We start from the raw sequence: 14,535 nt of genomic DNA, 5'->3' as shown, positions 1-14,535 counted from the left end.
GGAGTCTGGACCCTCCATGATCTTACTGAATGGCAGAGAAAGCTCAAAGGGTTGAATGACCTACTCCTGCTCCCAATTTGTGTATGACCTATCACTGGATCAAATTCTTGGAACTCCCTCCCTGGGAGGTTGCACAGACCACAAGGACTGCAGTGGTTCAATAAAAAGGCCAACCACCATCTTCTGAAGAGAGATGCAGTGGTACACTCATCATACCACCAAGCTAACCATCCAAGGACCTGCAGAAATGGTCTGGAGTCATATGTTCAAACAACATTAGAGGAATTTAAAGTTTAATTCACTTGATAAAATCTGTAATTTCCTAAAAATGGAGCTAAAAGTAATGGTGACCATCAAACTACTGGGAGGCAGTAAAGCCCCACCTGTTTCAATATTGTTCTCAGGGAAGGTAATCTGCCATCATTAGCCAATTAGAACTCAGAAAGTGAAATAAAAAGCAAACATGTTGGAAATATTCAGAACATTGGCGGAGAAAGAAACAGAGCTAATAGTCCCGATCAATAAGCCTTTGCTTAGAAAAAAAGGCAAGAAGAGAGATGGAAAGAACAAGAGATGAGATCTATGCAGAGAGAAAGGCAGGGAAGATTAAATAACAACAGGAATGATGATTTAAGGCAAAAGTGAAGGTACTAAAACAACTTAAGAAACAATGGATGGGACTGGGGAAGCTGTAAATGGGTAAAGTAGAATCACCAACAGTTGTGTCTGACAATAAAAGGGGCAGTGATTATGGTCTGAGGTGATTGAAATTAAGGAGTAAATTAATGCAGATGCTGGAATCTGTACTGAAAACAAAAAGTGCTGGAAATCACAGTGGGTCAGGCAGCATTCATAGAAAGAGAGAGCAAGTTAACCAACATTGTGGGACAAGCTTCTTTAGAAACTCACCTTTTACGACCTCACAAAAACATTTCAAAGCACTTTCAAGGTACCTCTGAAACGCCCAGTTTAGATGACTCTTCATCAGAGCTGATATGCAGTGTAATAATGCCTCTAGAAAAGGTGCCTAATTCAAAGACCAGGTGCTGTTGGGTTTTATTGGGACGGTGTGAGAGGCTAAGGGCTGTTGAGCCTGGGAAATGTGGATGAATCTGAGCCCAGTCTCTGAAATAGGCTAGCAATGTCACTCACTTGTCTTCGAGCAGCAGCTCACCACCACCTTCTCAAGTGCAATGAGGTTCAGGTGATAAATACTAGTCATGCATGCACGTGACATTCACATCCTAAAAATGAATTTAAACCCACAAGCATGAGCAATAAGTACCAGCATGGTTGAGAACATCACATTCCAAGAATGAATTTAAGCGACTGAGCGCAGACTGTGAAGAAACCCAATGACCAACGACTAAGTGAGCCAAAGAGTGGAATGTGACATAAAGCAGGCATTGGAGGAATATCAAAAAACTCCCCATTTACCCAATACTCTCATTACAGTCGAATGTGTAAATGCTACACTGTAGCATGGCATTTTAGGCAAAATAAAAGCGCAACCTTTGAGGTTAAATTAAAAGCAGGTGTAAAGCCAAGGGATTTGCAGTGATGCCAGTGTAAAGTTACCAAGAAATCCCTGTCACTTTGTGCCATTAAGTGGGGAGGAAAAATATCACAGCATATGCATATGGCCGGAACGCAATGCAATCGCAGGTCAAAATATTCAATTCTGTTCACCTGGGTGATGCTCATGGGCACTGCATTTTGCTGAGCTATGTGAGTTATCAACTAGGTCACAGATAAGACCAACCTGGTTAGTGTCACTAGCTCAGGCCATGACTCAAACTTAATTCAGATGATAATTACCAGACCTGAAGCAATTACTCTGTAGATAAGATTGTCAACTGTTAGCTGCCCTTGCTATGATGGGTTACAATCTTCTAGCACTCAATTCAGCATCTGTTCTCACTGCAAGTGCTCATGCAGTTAAGAACAGGACTTATCTAAATAAATAAAGTGACAAGAAGTAACGCTGCCACTGGTTAACGTAGCGGCACCTCATCGCAACAACTTAGTGCAAGGCAGATCCAGATAAGCCTCCGTGACACTTCAATCAAAGATGCTACGATTTATGAAATGCTCCAGTGTAACAGCAGACCTCTGATTAGCTTTGTGGCAGAAACCTGGTCTAACTTCAATCACCGAAAGAAAGCCCCGGCATTTATCTGAGTCTGTCTGTACGCAGTGATCATGCCTGCATTCTGTGCCCAGTTTATAAGCTATATTTTCCTCCACATCTTATCATGGAGATTAAGGAGGTCTCACCCAGACTGCACCAGTGAGAAAATATTTTGTTATGTCAGATGGGGGCTGTTAAAAATTCAATTGATTAACAATTTTTTGGCTGAATTCTGACACTGGGGCCTTGACGGGCTTATGTAAAATTTCCATGGATATTTTAATTGCTGGGTGAGTTGGTAACACGGCTATCATTGAGTCAGGAGGTGGCACATTCAAACCCCACTTCAAAGACTCGAGAACATAATCTGGTCTGACACTGCCAGGGGGCAGCACTGGGGGAGTAGCAGCACTGTCAGAGGATGAGATATTAAACCGAGGAGCCTGTAGCAAGCACACCACTTGAAGATGAGCCTGGGAGTTCTCCCTGTGAGGTATGCCCTGGCACAAGGCAACCCTGCTTGGTGGGATCTTGCTGTGCAGTCATCTGTTGCTGCAAACGTGACAGCATTTCAGAGATACCTTGAAAGTGCTTTGTAATGTTTTTGTGAGGTCGTGAAAGGTGAGTTTCTAAAGAAGCTTGTCCCACAATGTTGGTTAACACTTTCAGGTCCTAAGTGTCTTACACAACACTGACCACCTCCAGCCCAGGAAGGATGTCAAGGCCCTGTGGGAGGAGATTTATTACAAGGGATGGAGACATTTAGCTATGCAGAGAATTTACAGACACTGGCATAATTATCTTCAGGGCAGAGATGGGTTCAAAGGAAATTTAATGGAGATAAACAATAAAAAAATTCTGGAAATACTCAGCAGATCAGGTGACATTTGTGGAGAGAGATAAAGTTAATATTTCAGAACATCTTTGGAACATCCTCTGGCTCTGAATAATAATATTAATGCAAAATACCGTGGATGCTGGAAATCTGAAATTAAATAAAAAATAAAAAGCAGAAAATGCTAACTCTGTTTTTCTTTCCAAATACTGCCAGATCTGGTCATTATTTCCAGCATTACGATTTTTTGTTTTAATTTCCGATTTGCAACGTCCAACGGTGTTTCACAGTTAATAAAAGAGTGTTCAAACTCACAAAGGGTCTTGATACAGTAAATAGGGAAAAACTGTTTCCATTGACAGACAGGTCAGTTACCAGAGGACATGGTTTAAAGTGATTGACAAAATGCAAGGTGACGTGAGAGAAAAACATTTTAGGCAGCAAGTTGTTATGATCTGTGACACATTGCCTGAAAGGATGGTAAAAACAGATTCGCTTGTAATATTCCAAATGCAATCAAATAAAAGCTGCAAGGCAAAATATTTGCAAAACCATGGAAAAAGAACAAAATTAATGCAGTAATTGGGTAGCTCTTTCAAGGGCTAGTATGGGTGTGAGAGGCCAAATTGTCTCCTTTTGTGTTATATGGCATCCTTCACAGGAAAATAATTAACTTTGCAAGTCAAAATGTTAACTAGTGGTTTTCTCTTTCCCAGAATTGCTGAGTCTTTCCAGCACGTTCTGTTTTAGTTTAGTTAAATCACTAACTGGTTATCAATGGGAAGGCAGTAAGTTCCTAAGACTCTGTGTAATTGCCCCATCGAGTTTTGCTTATTTACAGCTGCTTTGGCAAGTACTTCAGCAACTGCGACAGAGGCACTCGTCCAAGTGTGGAGATTATAGAGGGACTTCCATACTGTCTGCCAGGGTAGAGGTCATCGTGAGAATCCTCCTCAGCTGCCTCCTCCCAGTGGCTTGAGGAGTTCCTCCACAAGTCTCATGTGGCTCCTACTCATCAAGACGCACAACGGACATGATTTCCAGTCGTGACAAGTCCAAGAAAAGTGCGGGGAACAACATCAGCCTCTGTATGTGGTCTTCTTCAACCTTACAAAGATCTTAGACTCTGCTGTCGACTGTGAGGGATTCTGGAATATTGCATTTGGCTCTCTGCGGAAATTCATCACAAATCTCCATTTCTTCACTGTGACACACGCAAGCCCTGATCCTCACAATGGGTCCAGCACAGACCCAATGCCAGTGTAATTTGGGGTTATCACACCAACACTCTTCACTATCTTCATCATCACAACACTCCACCCCATCTCCATGACTCTCCCTGCCGCGCTGGAGCTAACCTACAGGATGAGCAGGCAACTGTTCAACCTTCAGGCCAGAGCCAAGACCAGCCCAACTTCAGTCACTGAGCTGAAGCACACAGACAATGCCTGAAGAGGCCGAGCTACAAGCCATCATCAACGTATTCACTCAAGCATATGAGAGAGTGGGTCTCAGATGAAACATGCGGAAAACATAGGTTCTCTACCAGCCCACTCCTGCCACACTTCACTGTCCCTGACCATTGAAATCCATGGTGAGTCCTTGGACAGCGTGGATTATCTCCCATACCTCAGGAGCCTCCTCTCAGTCTAAGCAGGCATTGACAATGAAATCCAACATTGACTTCAATGCTTCCGTGCAGTTTTCAGCTGCCTGAGCAGTACAGTATCCAAAAACCGAGACCTCAAACCTAGCTCATCGTCTCTAGAAGGACCCACCCTCCTATAAGCATCAGAAACATGTACCATGTATAGCAGACATCGCAAATCCCTGCAGAGTTATTACCACCACTGCCTTTGCATAATCCTGGAAATCCACTGGCAGGATCGGTGTACCAGTGTGAGCGTCCTCTCCCAGGTAAATATCCTGAGTATTGAGGCACTTGTCACACATGACCAGCTGAGATAGATGTGCCACACTGTCTGCATACCCAACACAAGACTCCCCAAACAAGTGCTCGATTCCGAGCTCCACAATAGTAGGCAATCACTAGGAGGGAAGAAGCAATGTTACAAGGACACCTCAGAAGCCTCCCTGAACAAATACAATATCTCCCACAGACTCATGGGAATCACCTGCCGCTGGAATGCACAAATTGGAGAAGGAGCATTGGCGAAGGTGCCAACCACGGTCAAATACCACCGAGTGGAGCGTGTGGAGGCCAAGTGCAAACAGCAGAAAGAACACGTAGAATCCAGACTATCTCAACAACCAACAAATACAACCTCCCCTCACCCGCCCACCGGTGGCAGGGTCCACAACTCCAGGACTGCACCATGCAGTCACCACAGAACGCTCCCCTCCTCAGACCCCCTAGCGTGGGAGCAAATCATCCTCAATCCTGAGGGATGGCAAAAGGGGAAGACGAAGTCTGGAGAATTGCAAAACAGATTCTTGCAGGGAACTGACAATGACATTGTACCGGATAACATCAAACTGAGAACCTGCACATACCAGGAGAGGTTGAACAGGCTCAAGAGAAAGGAAGGCTGAGGGGCAATCTGTAGAGTTCATTAGGGTTCTGAAAAGGTTTAATCATATAGGTATAGAGATGTTTTTACTTGTGTGGGGAAGACCAAAACTAGGGGCCATAAATTTAACAATCAATCCAGCAGAGAATTCAACAGAAACCTCTTCAGCCAGAGAGAGGTTAGAATGTAAAAATCATTACCAGATGGCGTAGTTGAGATAAATAACAGAGATGTGCTTAAAGAAAGGCTGGATAAACACATGAAGCACAAAGGAATAATGTTAACAGGATGAGGATAACTGATTTATACTGAGCATCAGCACTAACAGAGAGCAGTTGGGCTGAATGGCCTGTGTGTCATCCCACATACAGTGAGCATGAAGGAATTGCTCAGATATGCGCTGGTATTGGGTGTATTTTAAGGGTGGATTCTTGTGATGCAGTGGTAGTGTCCCTACCTTTGAGACAGGAGTCCTGGGGGTTCAAATCCCACCTGCTCCAGAAGTGGGTAATAATATCTCCGATCTGCGGGATGGTTAGCTCAGTGAACTGGATGGCTGGTTTGCAATACCAAGTGACACCAACAGCGAAGGTTTAATTCCTCCAGCAGCTCAGGTTCCTGTGAAGGACTCACCCTCTCAACCTCTCCCCTTGCGTGACTTGTGGTCACCCTCAGGTTAAACCACCACAAGTCACCTCTCTCTAATGAGAGAGTGGGACTATAGTCTGGTAAGACTATGGTGACTTTAGTAATATCTCCGAACGAATGGATTAGGGGAAGTACTGAATGGTTCTTGTGATACAGTGGTAATGTCCCTAACTCCTAGCCAGGAGACCCAGGTTCAAAACCAGAAATTGCTGGAAAAACTCAGCAAGTCTGGCAGCTTCAATGGAGTGAAAATAGAGTTAACATTTCAGGTCCAGTAACTTTTCTTCGGAATCCTTCAGTGTTCTGGACTCGAAATATTAACTCTGTTTCTCTTTCCACTGATGCTGCCAGACTTGCTGAGTTTCTCCAGCAATTTCAGATTTCCAGCCTCCACAGTTCTTTTTTTTTGTTAGCTTCGACTCTGGTTCAAGTTCTGCCTGCTCTAGAGGTGTACAACAAAAAACTGAACACGTGGATTAGGGAAAATATTGAATGGTGTTGTTGAGCGCGCTCCACTTTTCATGGTATTGAAATGCCAGGCAGAAATGATCTCCATGACATTTCTCATTTATTACCTCACCCCTGTGCACTTGGAGCTGCTGAAGGAGATTTTTTTTCATCCCTGATTGCATTCCTGCAAATTATTTAAACTGAGGTGTAGCACTGTCCCTCAAACCAGCACAGGATGCTGACCTGGTAAACCTTTGTAAGTAGCTGGTTGAGTGCTCTGTTGCTAGCTCTTGCCTCTCTGTCATCTGAAACTGGACAGTTTCAAGTTGGCAGCAATATTAGTAACAGATATGTCAAGCTTATAAATAGATAGTAGGCCAGGTCCAAGCCTGAAGTTAGGCACAGAGCCATTGAGTCAGTGATACTGCAATACCAGAATTCAAGATGTAATGATCCAAAGAATAATTGGAATACTGTGTGCAATTCCTATCTACAAAGAGCTCCAAATATAGTTGACAATACTGAAACAGACTAATGCATTTCATTCAAAATTTAGTTTCAACATCTTTGCTTTGAATTGTACATTTGTTTTTGCAATGTGTTGTCCACATCCAAATTGTTGAAATTTGCATATAACAGATATAGCTATCCAGCATCGGTACCAATTCCTCTTTCTGTACCTGCATTCAGAAAACTAATTATTATGAAATGCACATCCCACACACCCCAAACCTCACCAACCCCCAACACCACTTCAGTGTCACAACGTAATTTCCTTTCAAGTGTCTGCAGTCAACTGGTGAAAGAGTATACCTGACACAGCAGGAGGACTAAAACACAACAGTTGCTAAAAGGCTTCATCACACTGCCTGTGTGTACCACAGAACCGTGATTACAATCCTGTCAACTCCTTCCCATATAACACAGCAAGGTTGTAGTGGAAGTTGCAGAAGGGAATAAACTGTCCTTATGCTCACATAGAAACAGGAGTAGGCCATTCAGCCCCTTGAGCCTGTTCCACCATTCAATGAGATCATGGGTGTTCTGTGGCCTAACTCCATATACCTGCTTTTGACCCATACCTCTTAATAACTTTGCTTCATAGAATGTAGTAATCATTACTAGATGGCATAGTTGAGTTGAGAAATTGATCTGTTTCAGATTTAAAACTAGCAACTGATCCAGCATCCACTGTCATTTGCAGAAGAGAGTTCCAAACCTCGACCAGCCTTTGTGTGTAAAAGTGCTTCCTAATGTCTTTCCTGAACAGTCTGGCCCTAATTCTCAGACTATGCCCCTCGTTCCAGAATCCTCAACAAATGGAAATAGTTTATCTCTATCCCCCTTGTCTTTTCCTGTTAATATCTTGAAGACTTCCATCAGATCATCCCTTAACCTTCTGAATTCTAGAGAAAGTGAGCCCAGTTTGTATAATTTCTCTTTGTAATTTAACCTCTGAAATCCATGGATTATTCTTGTAAACCTACATTGTACTCCCACCAAGACCAATATATCCTTCCTAAGGTGTGGCGCCCAGATCTGCTCACAGGATTCCAGGTGGGGTCTAACCATGGTTTTGTATAACTGCAGCATAACTTCTGAATACTCCAGTCGTCTCAATATAAAGGCCAGCATTCCATTAGCTTTCTTGACTATCTTCTGTTTCACGATTGCTATTTGTCGTTGACACTTCAAGGAAGCTCTGATATGACTCTACACAGAGAACAAATGCAGCAGCTTCATATGAACCAGTCATTACTGAAGACAAGTCAAGCACACCTCAAAGTGCCCCAAAATACTTCTCAGCCAATAAAGAACTCTTCTGAATGTGGTCACTGTTGCAATGCAGGAAATCATTGTGCACGCTGTAAGACCACATAAAGTACAATCTGTTAATGTTAAGACTGACTGTGTTTTTTTTTTCAGTTTATTAAGGGAATAAATGTTTGCCCAGAATCCCATGCTCTTTGTCAAGGTTGTGGATCATGGGATCATTTCTCATTCCCCTGAAAGTTCAGACAAGGATTTGGTTTAACGTTTTGTATGAAGGATGACCTCAACAACAGTGCAGCAGTCCCTCAGTACTGATCTTGGGGCATCCGCTTGCCTAATAAAAACTAGGTCTCCAGTCCATTGAACCAGTAATCCTCCAACTCCGCAGCGAGAATGTGCCCACCAAGCAGGTCGTGGGTAACAGTTACATGGGGCAGTCTAACTCAGATAATATGACGTGAGGTAAAATAGCCTGGACTGTGTTGTGCGTTCAAAAATGAGCACAGTATATATTATAAATTACATTGTTGAGATATGTTTGTGTCTTGGGAAACATTCTGGAATGTTCTAGACTTTCTGGCATTCACCATCCTTGTTTTTCCTATCAGAGTGTTTTTCGCAATGGATCATGATGTTTCCAGTTACCAAAGCCCTAAGCTCCGGAATTCCCTTCCTCAACCTTCCCTTCTCTCTAACTGTCTTCTCCACCATTCAGAATCTGACTTCTTTTATAGAACTTTCAGTCACCTCGCCCTGATGTCTCTTTACTTGGCTTAGTGTCAACACTTGTCCCTCCTGTGAAATATGCCTTTGATTGGCTCATCACCAAATTAAACATGCTATATAAATCCAAGATGATACGGTTATAGATTTATTTGAGTTACCATTATCCATATTGAGCTCTGCAGGCAGGGATGATCAATGACAGAGGGTGATAAATTGTATGTTTTCACAGGCAGCCATGTTGTAGCATCACTGACCTGTTCATGCAGTTGACCAAATGAAGTCAGTAATGGCACACGTGTTAAAAGTGCCGGTCCGGGTGGAGGAGGGAGGGAACGCCGGCAGCAAAAGTTTTGGCCATTAATTAGACAGCTCCTTCTTTTCATTCTGAAATCCAAACCACCTAAATCATTGACATTATCATGAAAAAACGCTGGTCAATTTTTTGGGAGACTGGCCTCTCCATGTGTCCAGCTTGCCAACCCACTCGCAAGTGACAATGACCAAACAATTAACAGCCCAGGGATTTGGAACCTTCATCATTTTCAATGTAGGTTACTATCTGAGGAGCCAAGATTGGTGAATTTCCCCAAGAGGAGCAAAAGAGATTGAAATGCCAAGTCCAATAGCGATGGCCTGTACCAATTCCCATCCCATCACTTCACCTTAACAAAGGAGGGAACAGAAATGGAGGTCATTGTCCCCACAGTGTTTGTCCTGGCTCTTTGAAGAAGCTATTCAATCATTCTCACTCACTGATACTCTTTCCCCAAAATCCTACCAATCTTCCCTTTTCAAGTGTGTATCCAATTCCCTTTTGAAATTTGCTTCCACTGCTCCTTCAGGCAACACATTCCATGTGGCAACGTCAAGTCAGAATGTGGTTTGCAAACAAACAGAAAACTACTTCTCAGGCATTTAAAATGAAATGTGTCACTTTAATAACCATTGTGCCATCAGGGGTTCCATGACATTTTGTGTCCTGTATATCTAAAGTCATTTCAAAGAGACAGTCGGTGGCATGCTGTTGAAACAATATACCTTCATCGCTCGGGTTTAAGTGCACCACTTGGATAAAACCTTTGGGATCTCATAAAGTAGAAAGGCCTCAGGAACACGATGTAGTGCTATTGTGAAAATCTCACTGTCCCAAGCTGTAAAACCCAGCATGCTAACATCATAAAATATCAAAATGGCCTGTCTTTTATGTTGCATCAGGCGACTGTGACACAATATTCCATCATCGTTTGCTCCCAGCAAATCCAATACATGAAAGCTTGGTTAATCAAACAGTTATTCTGATTAGTCTTGGACTTCACAGGGCTAGATATACACAAGGTGGACAAAGCACACACATCTGTTTCTGTCGCTCACACTTCCTGGAGCAGGTCTGTAGCCTGTCACCCAGAGGCTAAAGTTTGACTGGCACCACTCTGCAACAAACATGACTGACCAGGAGACTCTCCCAATCTGACCATCCAAATATTGGAAGGTTTTACATGTTGTAAATTGGCTGCATTATGAACACACCTTCTGTGCTCATTAGGTCCTGGGATGAGATTATGAACCTGAAGCTTCTGGAGAAAAGGTAGAGATGCTATGTACTGCACACATCACCATCCAATGGAAATTTCTACTCAATATGTTCATATACATATATCCGTATACCTGTACGTGCATATCAGCAGGCATGGCTGTAAAACATACTGCATTGTTTATTATTCACACATTCTTGAAAATGGTAAACTGCATTCCACTAGACACTGGCACTTGTTCATAGGATTGCTGCTCTGCTCAAGCTTTGAAATATATGTCAGATATCACTAAAACAGAATCAACTGAGTCAAAATACTACAGATAAACAGACAGCAGACAGAAACAGAAGGAGTAAGTACAGAAATTAACCCAATGATTAATAATTGATCTTGCAAGCAACCTGAATAGTTGAACATTAACACAATCCCTCTGTTTGCAACCGTAAAGTTGACTGATGCTGTTGGGATTTTGTTTTTGGCTGCTCTTGCTGTGTTCCACTCTTAGGCAGACCTCAGTGAGAGCACAAAGACCCATGTGCAGAAATGTCAAAGACTCCACCATGTTTTATAAATAGAAAGTTCAAAGGTCCATTTCTTTTGCCAAAGACAAGGGGTGTGAGCAGCCCTGTCTGAGAAAGGATTCATTTTCCGTTAAAATAAAAACTCGGGTTACACTTTTCTTGAGATTTGAGTACCTTTCACACCGTCAGATCGAGTGAAGGTTCAACATAATTTGACATTCTGGACAGGATCTTATATCCTAAACAAAGGTGATCTGTTCCAGGTCAGGCCTTAGGTTCATGTGCAACAGCTGTACCAGATACAATCTTATTAAAGTTGCCTACCAGTTCTGTAAATCTCCTTTCTTAACACCGATTTGCCAAAAAAGGATTTATATTCAATCTGAGACACAAACTGCCCTATACTGTTACAAATACTCTCACAAGACACACCAAATGGCTGTGATTTCCTGGAGAATGAACATTCCACTGAATATTATTTTGTTTGAAGAATAAGGTAACCATTAACTAATCATGTGTGTGCCGGCTAAAGGTTATTGGTTTTTAAAACACAGGTCCCTTGTGAATCATCTGGATGTATAAAGTCTCGAAACAGAAAGTTGACTCATGCCTCCTTAATGCAAAGCTTTTTCATATGGTATTGGACAAAATTAGGTCCATGCACATACATACTTGTTGTAAATTATCTTTGTCTTTAGGGTGGGTCATCTCCGTTGCACTACCTATTGGAAGTAGGTTTACAAAAGCCTGCAGGCTTCAGGAAGAAATTCTGATTTAATGAGTCTTGTACCAAATGGAATTAAAAATCTTCGAAATTCATTGCCATACTAACCACACAGACAATGCATCAGTAACCTTAATGAGTGATTGCATGCTGTGACCAGCTGGACAGAAGAGAGATGTAAACATAGCTTCACCCTCCCTAAAATCCTACCTTACATCATCAAAAACCAAATTCATATGCACCATTAAATCACCGTGGACTGGATACCTGATGCCATGACAGCACAAGGATTAAATTGTTACTGCCCCTCATCTAATGGGAGGGCTGTATTTAAACTAGATCTTGGCCAAAATGGACTGAACACTTTGAGACAAGGTCAACGATTGCAGGACAATACAACATTACTACTAAGCAAACACAAATGTGAACCTGGAAGGGCCAATAACCCATCGCAAATGAGACATTTACTGCCAATGTACTGACTGGAATCAGATGCACAGTCAATAGACCACAAGAGATTGGTACATGTCATCACTGAGCCAAAATACATTGAACAAATTTTAGTCGTAGGCCTCTCAAGCACCAGCACACAATGACACTAAGTCAACAAGCATTGGCATCTACTACTACAGTGCTAGACTATCATTGATCAAACAGATGTTCATTATTTACTTGCTAGAGTCTGAATGACCTCCACTTGACTGCTAGGACACAGGCAAACACACTTTACGAGACCACCAGTGATAACATGTTCCTATAAAATCACTACAAACAAAAATAAGAGGCAGTCTACAACCATGGAACGCCAGCAAGTAACAAAAGAGTTGGATTAAAAGAGCAACTACCTTTGGAACATTCTCAAGCACTGAAAGGTGGCACATTGGCAGAATCTACAAAATGTTTTCACTCTGAATTTTGCAGTTCAGAAGATGGCCATTTGGTTCACTGGTCATCTGCTACACACACAAACACACTCACACACACACAAGCCTCAATGGAGCACTGCACCCCAGAAGAAGGCAAGTAAACCATCGCTATTCATCTCAAAGAGACAGTTCACTCTAGGTGCATGTAGATCTGGTCAAATCGAAATTTCTCTCAATGGATTCAGACTGGTCCACTTTAGAGAAAGCTCTTTGACTTCTAAGTGCAATAATTCCTAACCAAGCCTGGCTATTGATGGGTTAATATAAATTCTATACTTCACCCTTTGAGAAGCAAGGGATCCACTGTTGAATCCCATCTCCCTCTTTGATCATAAGAGATTATGTTATGACAGGTCCTGCAAGTGAGCACAGTGCATGGACCTTGACTTGTTTTTCAATGCAGCTTAGCAGCTCTGAGAATATTACATAGAAATGTTGCATCTAACACACATTAAAACAACTGAGGCTTCAGTCTTACTCCCACAAAACTACAAAACTGTTTTTTTCCAGTGGGGAGCAATAAAAAGGGACAAATTCCTTGTGTCCTGAAAGTTTTTCAAGCACCCCTAACTATTACCATGTAAGTGTACCAAGATGATATCTTGAATGACCAAGCATCGCAATTTTAAAACTCGCACCGCGAGGGTATAGCTTTAAGCACTCAACATTTTCCGCATATGTATATATAAAAATGTGTATGTTTGTGTCGGATGTTGACCTCAAAGGCCTGACAGTCACCCGTTAATTGGAAACATCCAATGACTTTCCCCGCAGGGGTATCCAGCTACAACTTAAGTCTGTCAGTGTCATGGGGGCACTAGGTGTCTCTGGTGCGTTATATCCACCAAAGCTCTCGCAAGGAGAGAGAGTGGGAAAAAATAAAACACAACACAAAACAAAGCTCCCAGCGAAAATAAAAATCAGTGTGGGCAAAATACAGACTCGCAGTGCTGCCAGCGTGGAGCCGCTTTGACAGAGGTAAGAAAAAAGGGCTGCAGTACTACAGCGTTTCACAATGATAGCGACTGAGGAAGGTACTGGTGGCTGTAATGCTTCAGCGAAAAGGGATGAAGCAACCTTATTCATAACAAAGGCTTAAAACACACACACACACACAGAGACCTACCACGATTGCTCTAATTCCCAGTCTCTGAAGAAGTCAAACTCGAAAAGGTCCATCGTAGTTCTTCTGGTCAGGTCTCTGGAACTAGTATCCCTGACAGCAGTGGGCTTGACAGAACATACGATTGTTCTTGTTAACTGTAACCCGTACAGTACGTGCTGGCTGGGCTGGCTCTCACAGTGAGAGAATGCTGGCTCTTTGAGCCTGCCTTAGATGTGCAAGGCAGACTGAACATTACACAGAGTTGGGTGGAGCTATAGGCAGCGAGAAGCCATGACATGGAGCCAGCACGCTATCAGCTCAGGATCTGGCACATAGAAAACACACACGCACACAATTAGAAATAGCAGCTAAACTCCAAAATCCTGACAGAGAGAGAGAGAGAGAGGAAAAAATCAGCTTTCTGGGCGAGATGTCGGGCACTAAATACATTCTCCCTTCTGATTTTTTTTTAATCAATCAGTTTAGTATTATCTGATGTCCACAAGACCTTATAGAAGCAAAAGCAGGCCATTCAGCCCATCAGCCCGCTCATCCATTCAATGGGATCGTGGCTGATCTGATAATCATCAGCTGCACTGTCCTTGATTCTTTTACTGATTAAAAATCTGCCCA

General features: G+C 42.5%; 1 protein-coding gene across 1 annotated transcript in view; it reads right to left on the bottom strand.

Moving 5' to 3' along the window:
* LOC109910415 (AF4/FMR2 family member 2-like) overlaps positions 1 to 14,129 on the bottom strand; it is a 291,238-nt gene extending 277,109 nt beyond the window's left edge. The window contains exon 1 of the mRNA XM_048605335.1: positions 13,924 to 14,129. Coding sequence (XP_048461292.1) covers positions 13,924 to 13,976 — 53 coding nt within the window. The 5' untranslated portion in view covers positions 13,977 to 14,129. The remainder of the gene's footprint in view (positions 1 to 13,923) is intronic.
* Between the last annotated feature and the right edge of the window lie 406 nt (positions 14,130 to 14,535).

This window comes from Rhincodon typus, chromosome 14 (assembly GCF_021869965.1).
Source record: "Rhincodon typus isolate 14 chromosome 14, sRhiTyp1.1, whole genome shotgun sequence".
NCBI lineage: Eukaryota > Metazoa > Chordata > Chondrichthyes > Orectolobiformes > Rhincodontidae > Rhincodon > Rhincodon typus.
The sequence above is the reverse complement of the archived record's forward strand: the minus strand, read 5'-3'. Positions and strand labels throughout refer to the sequence as shown.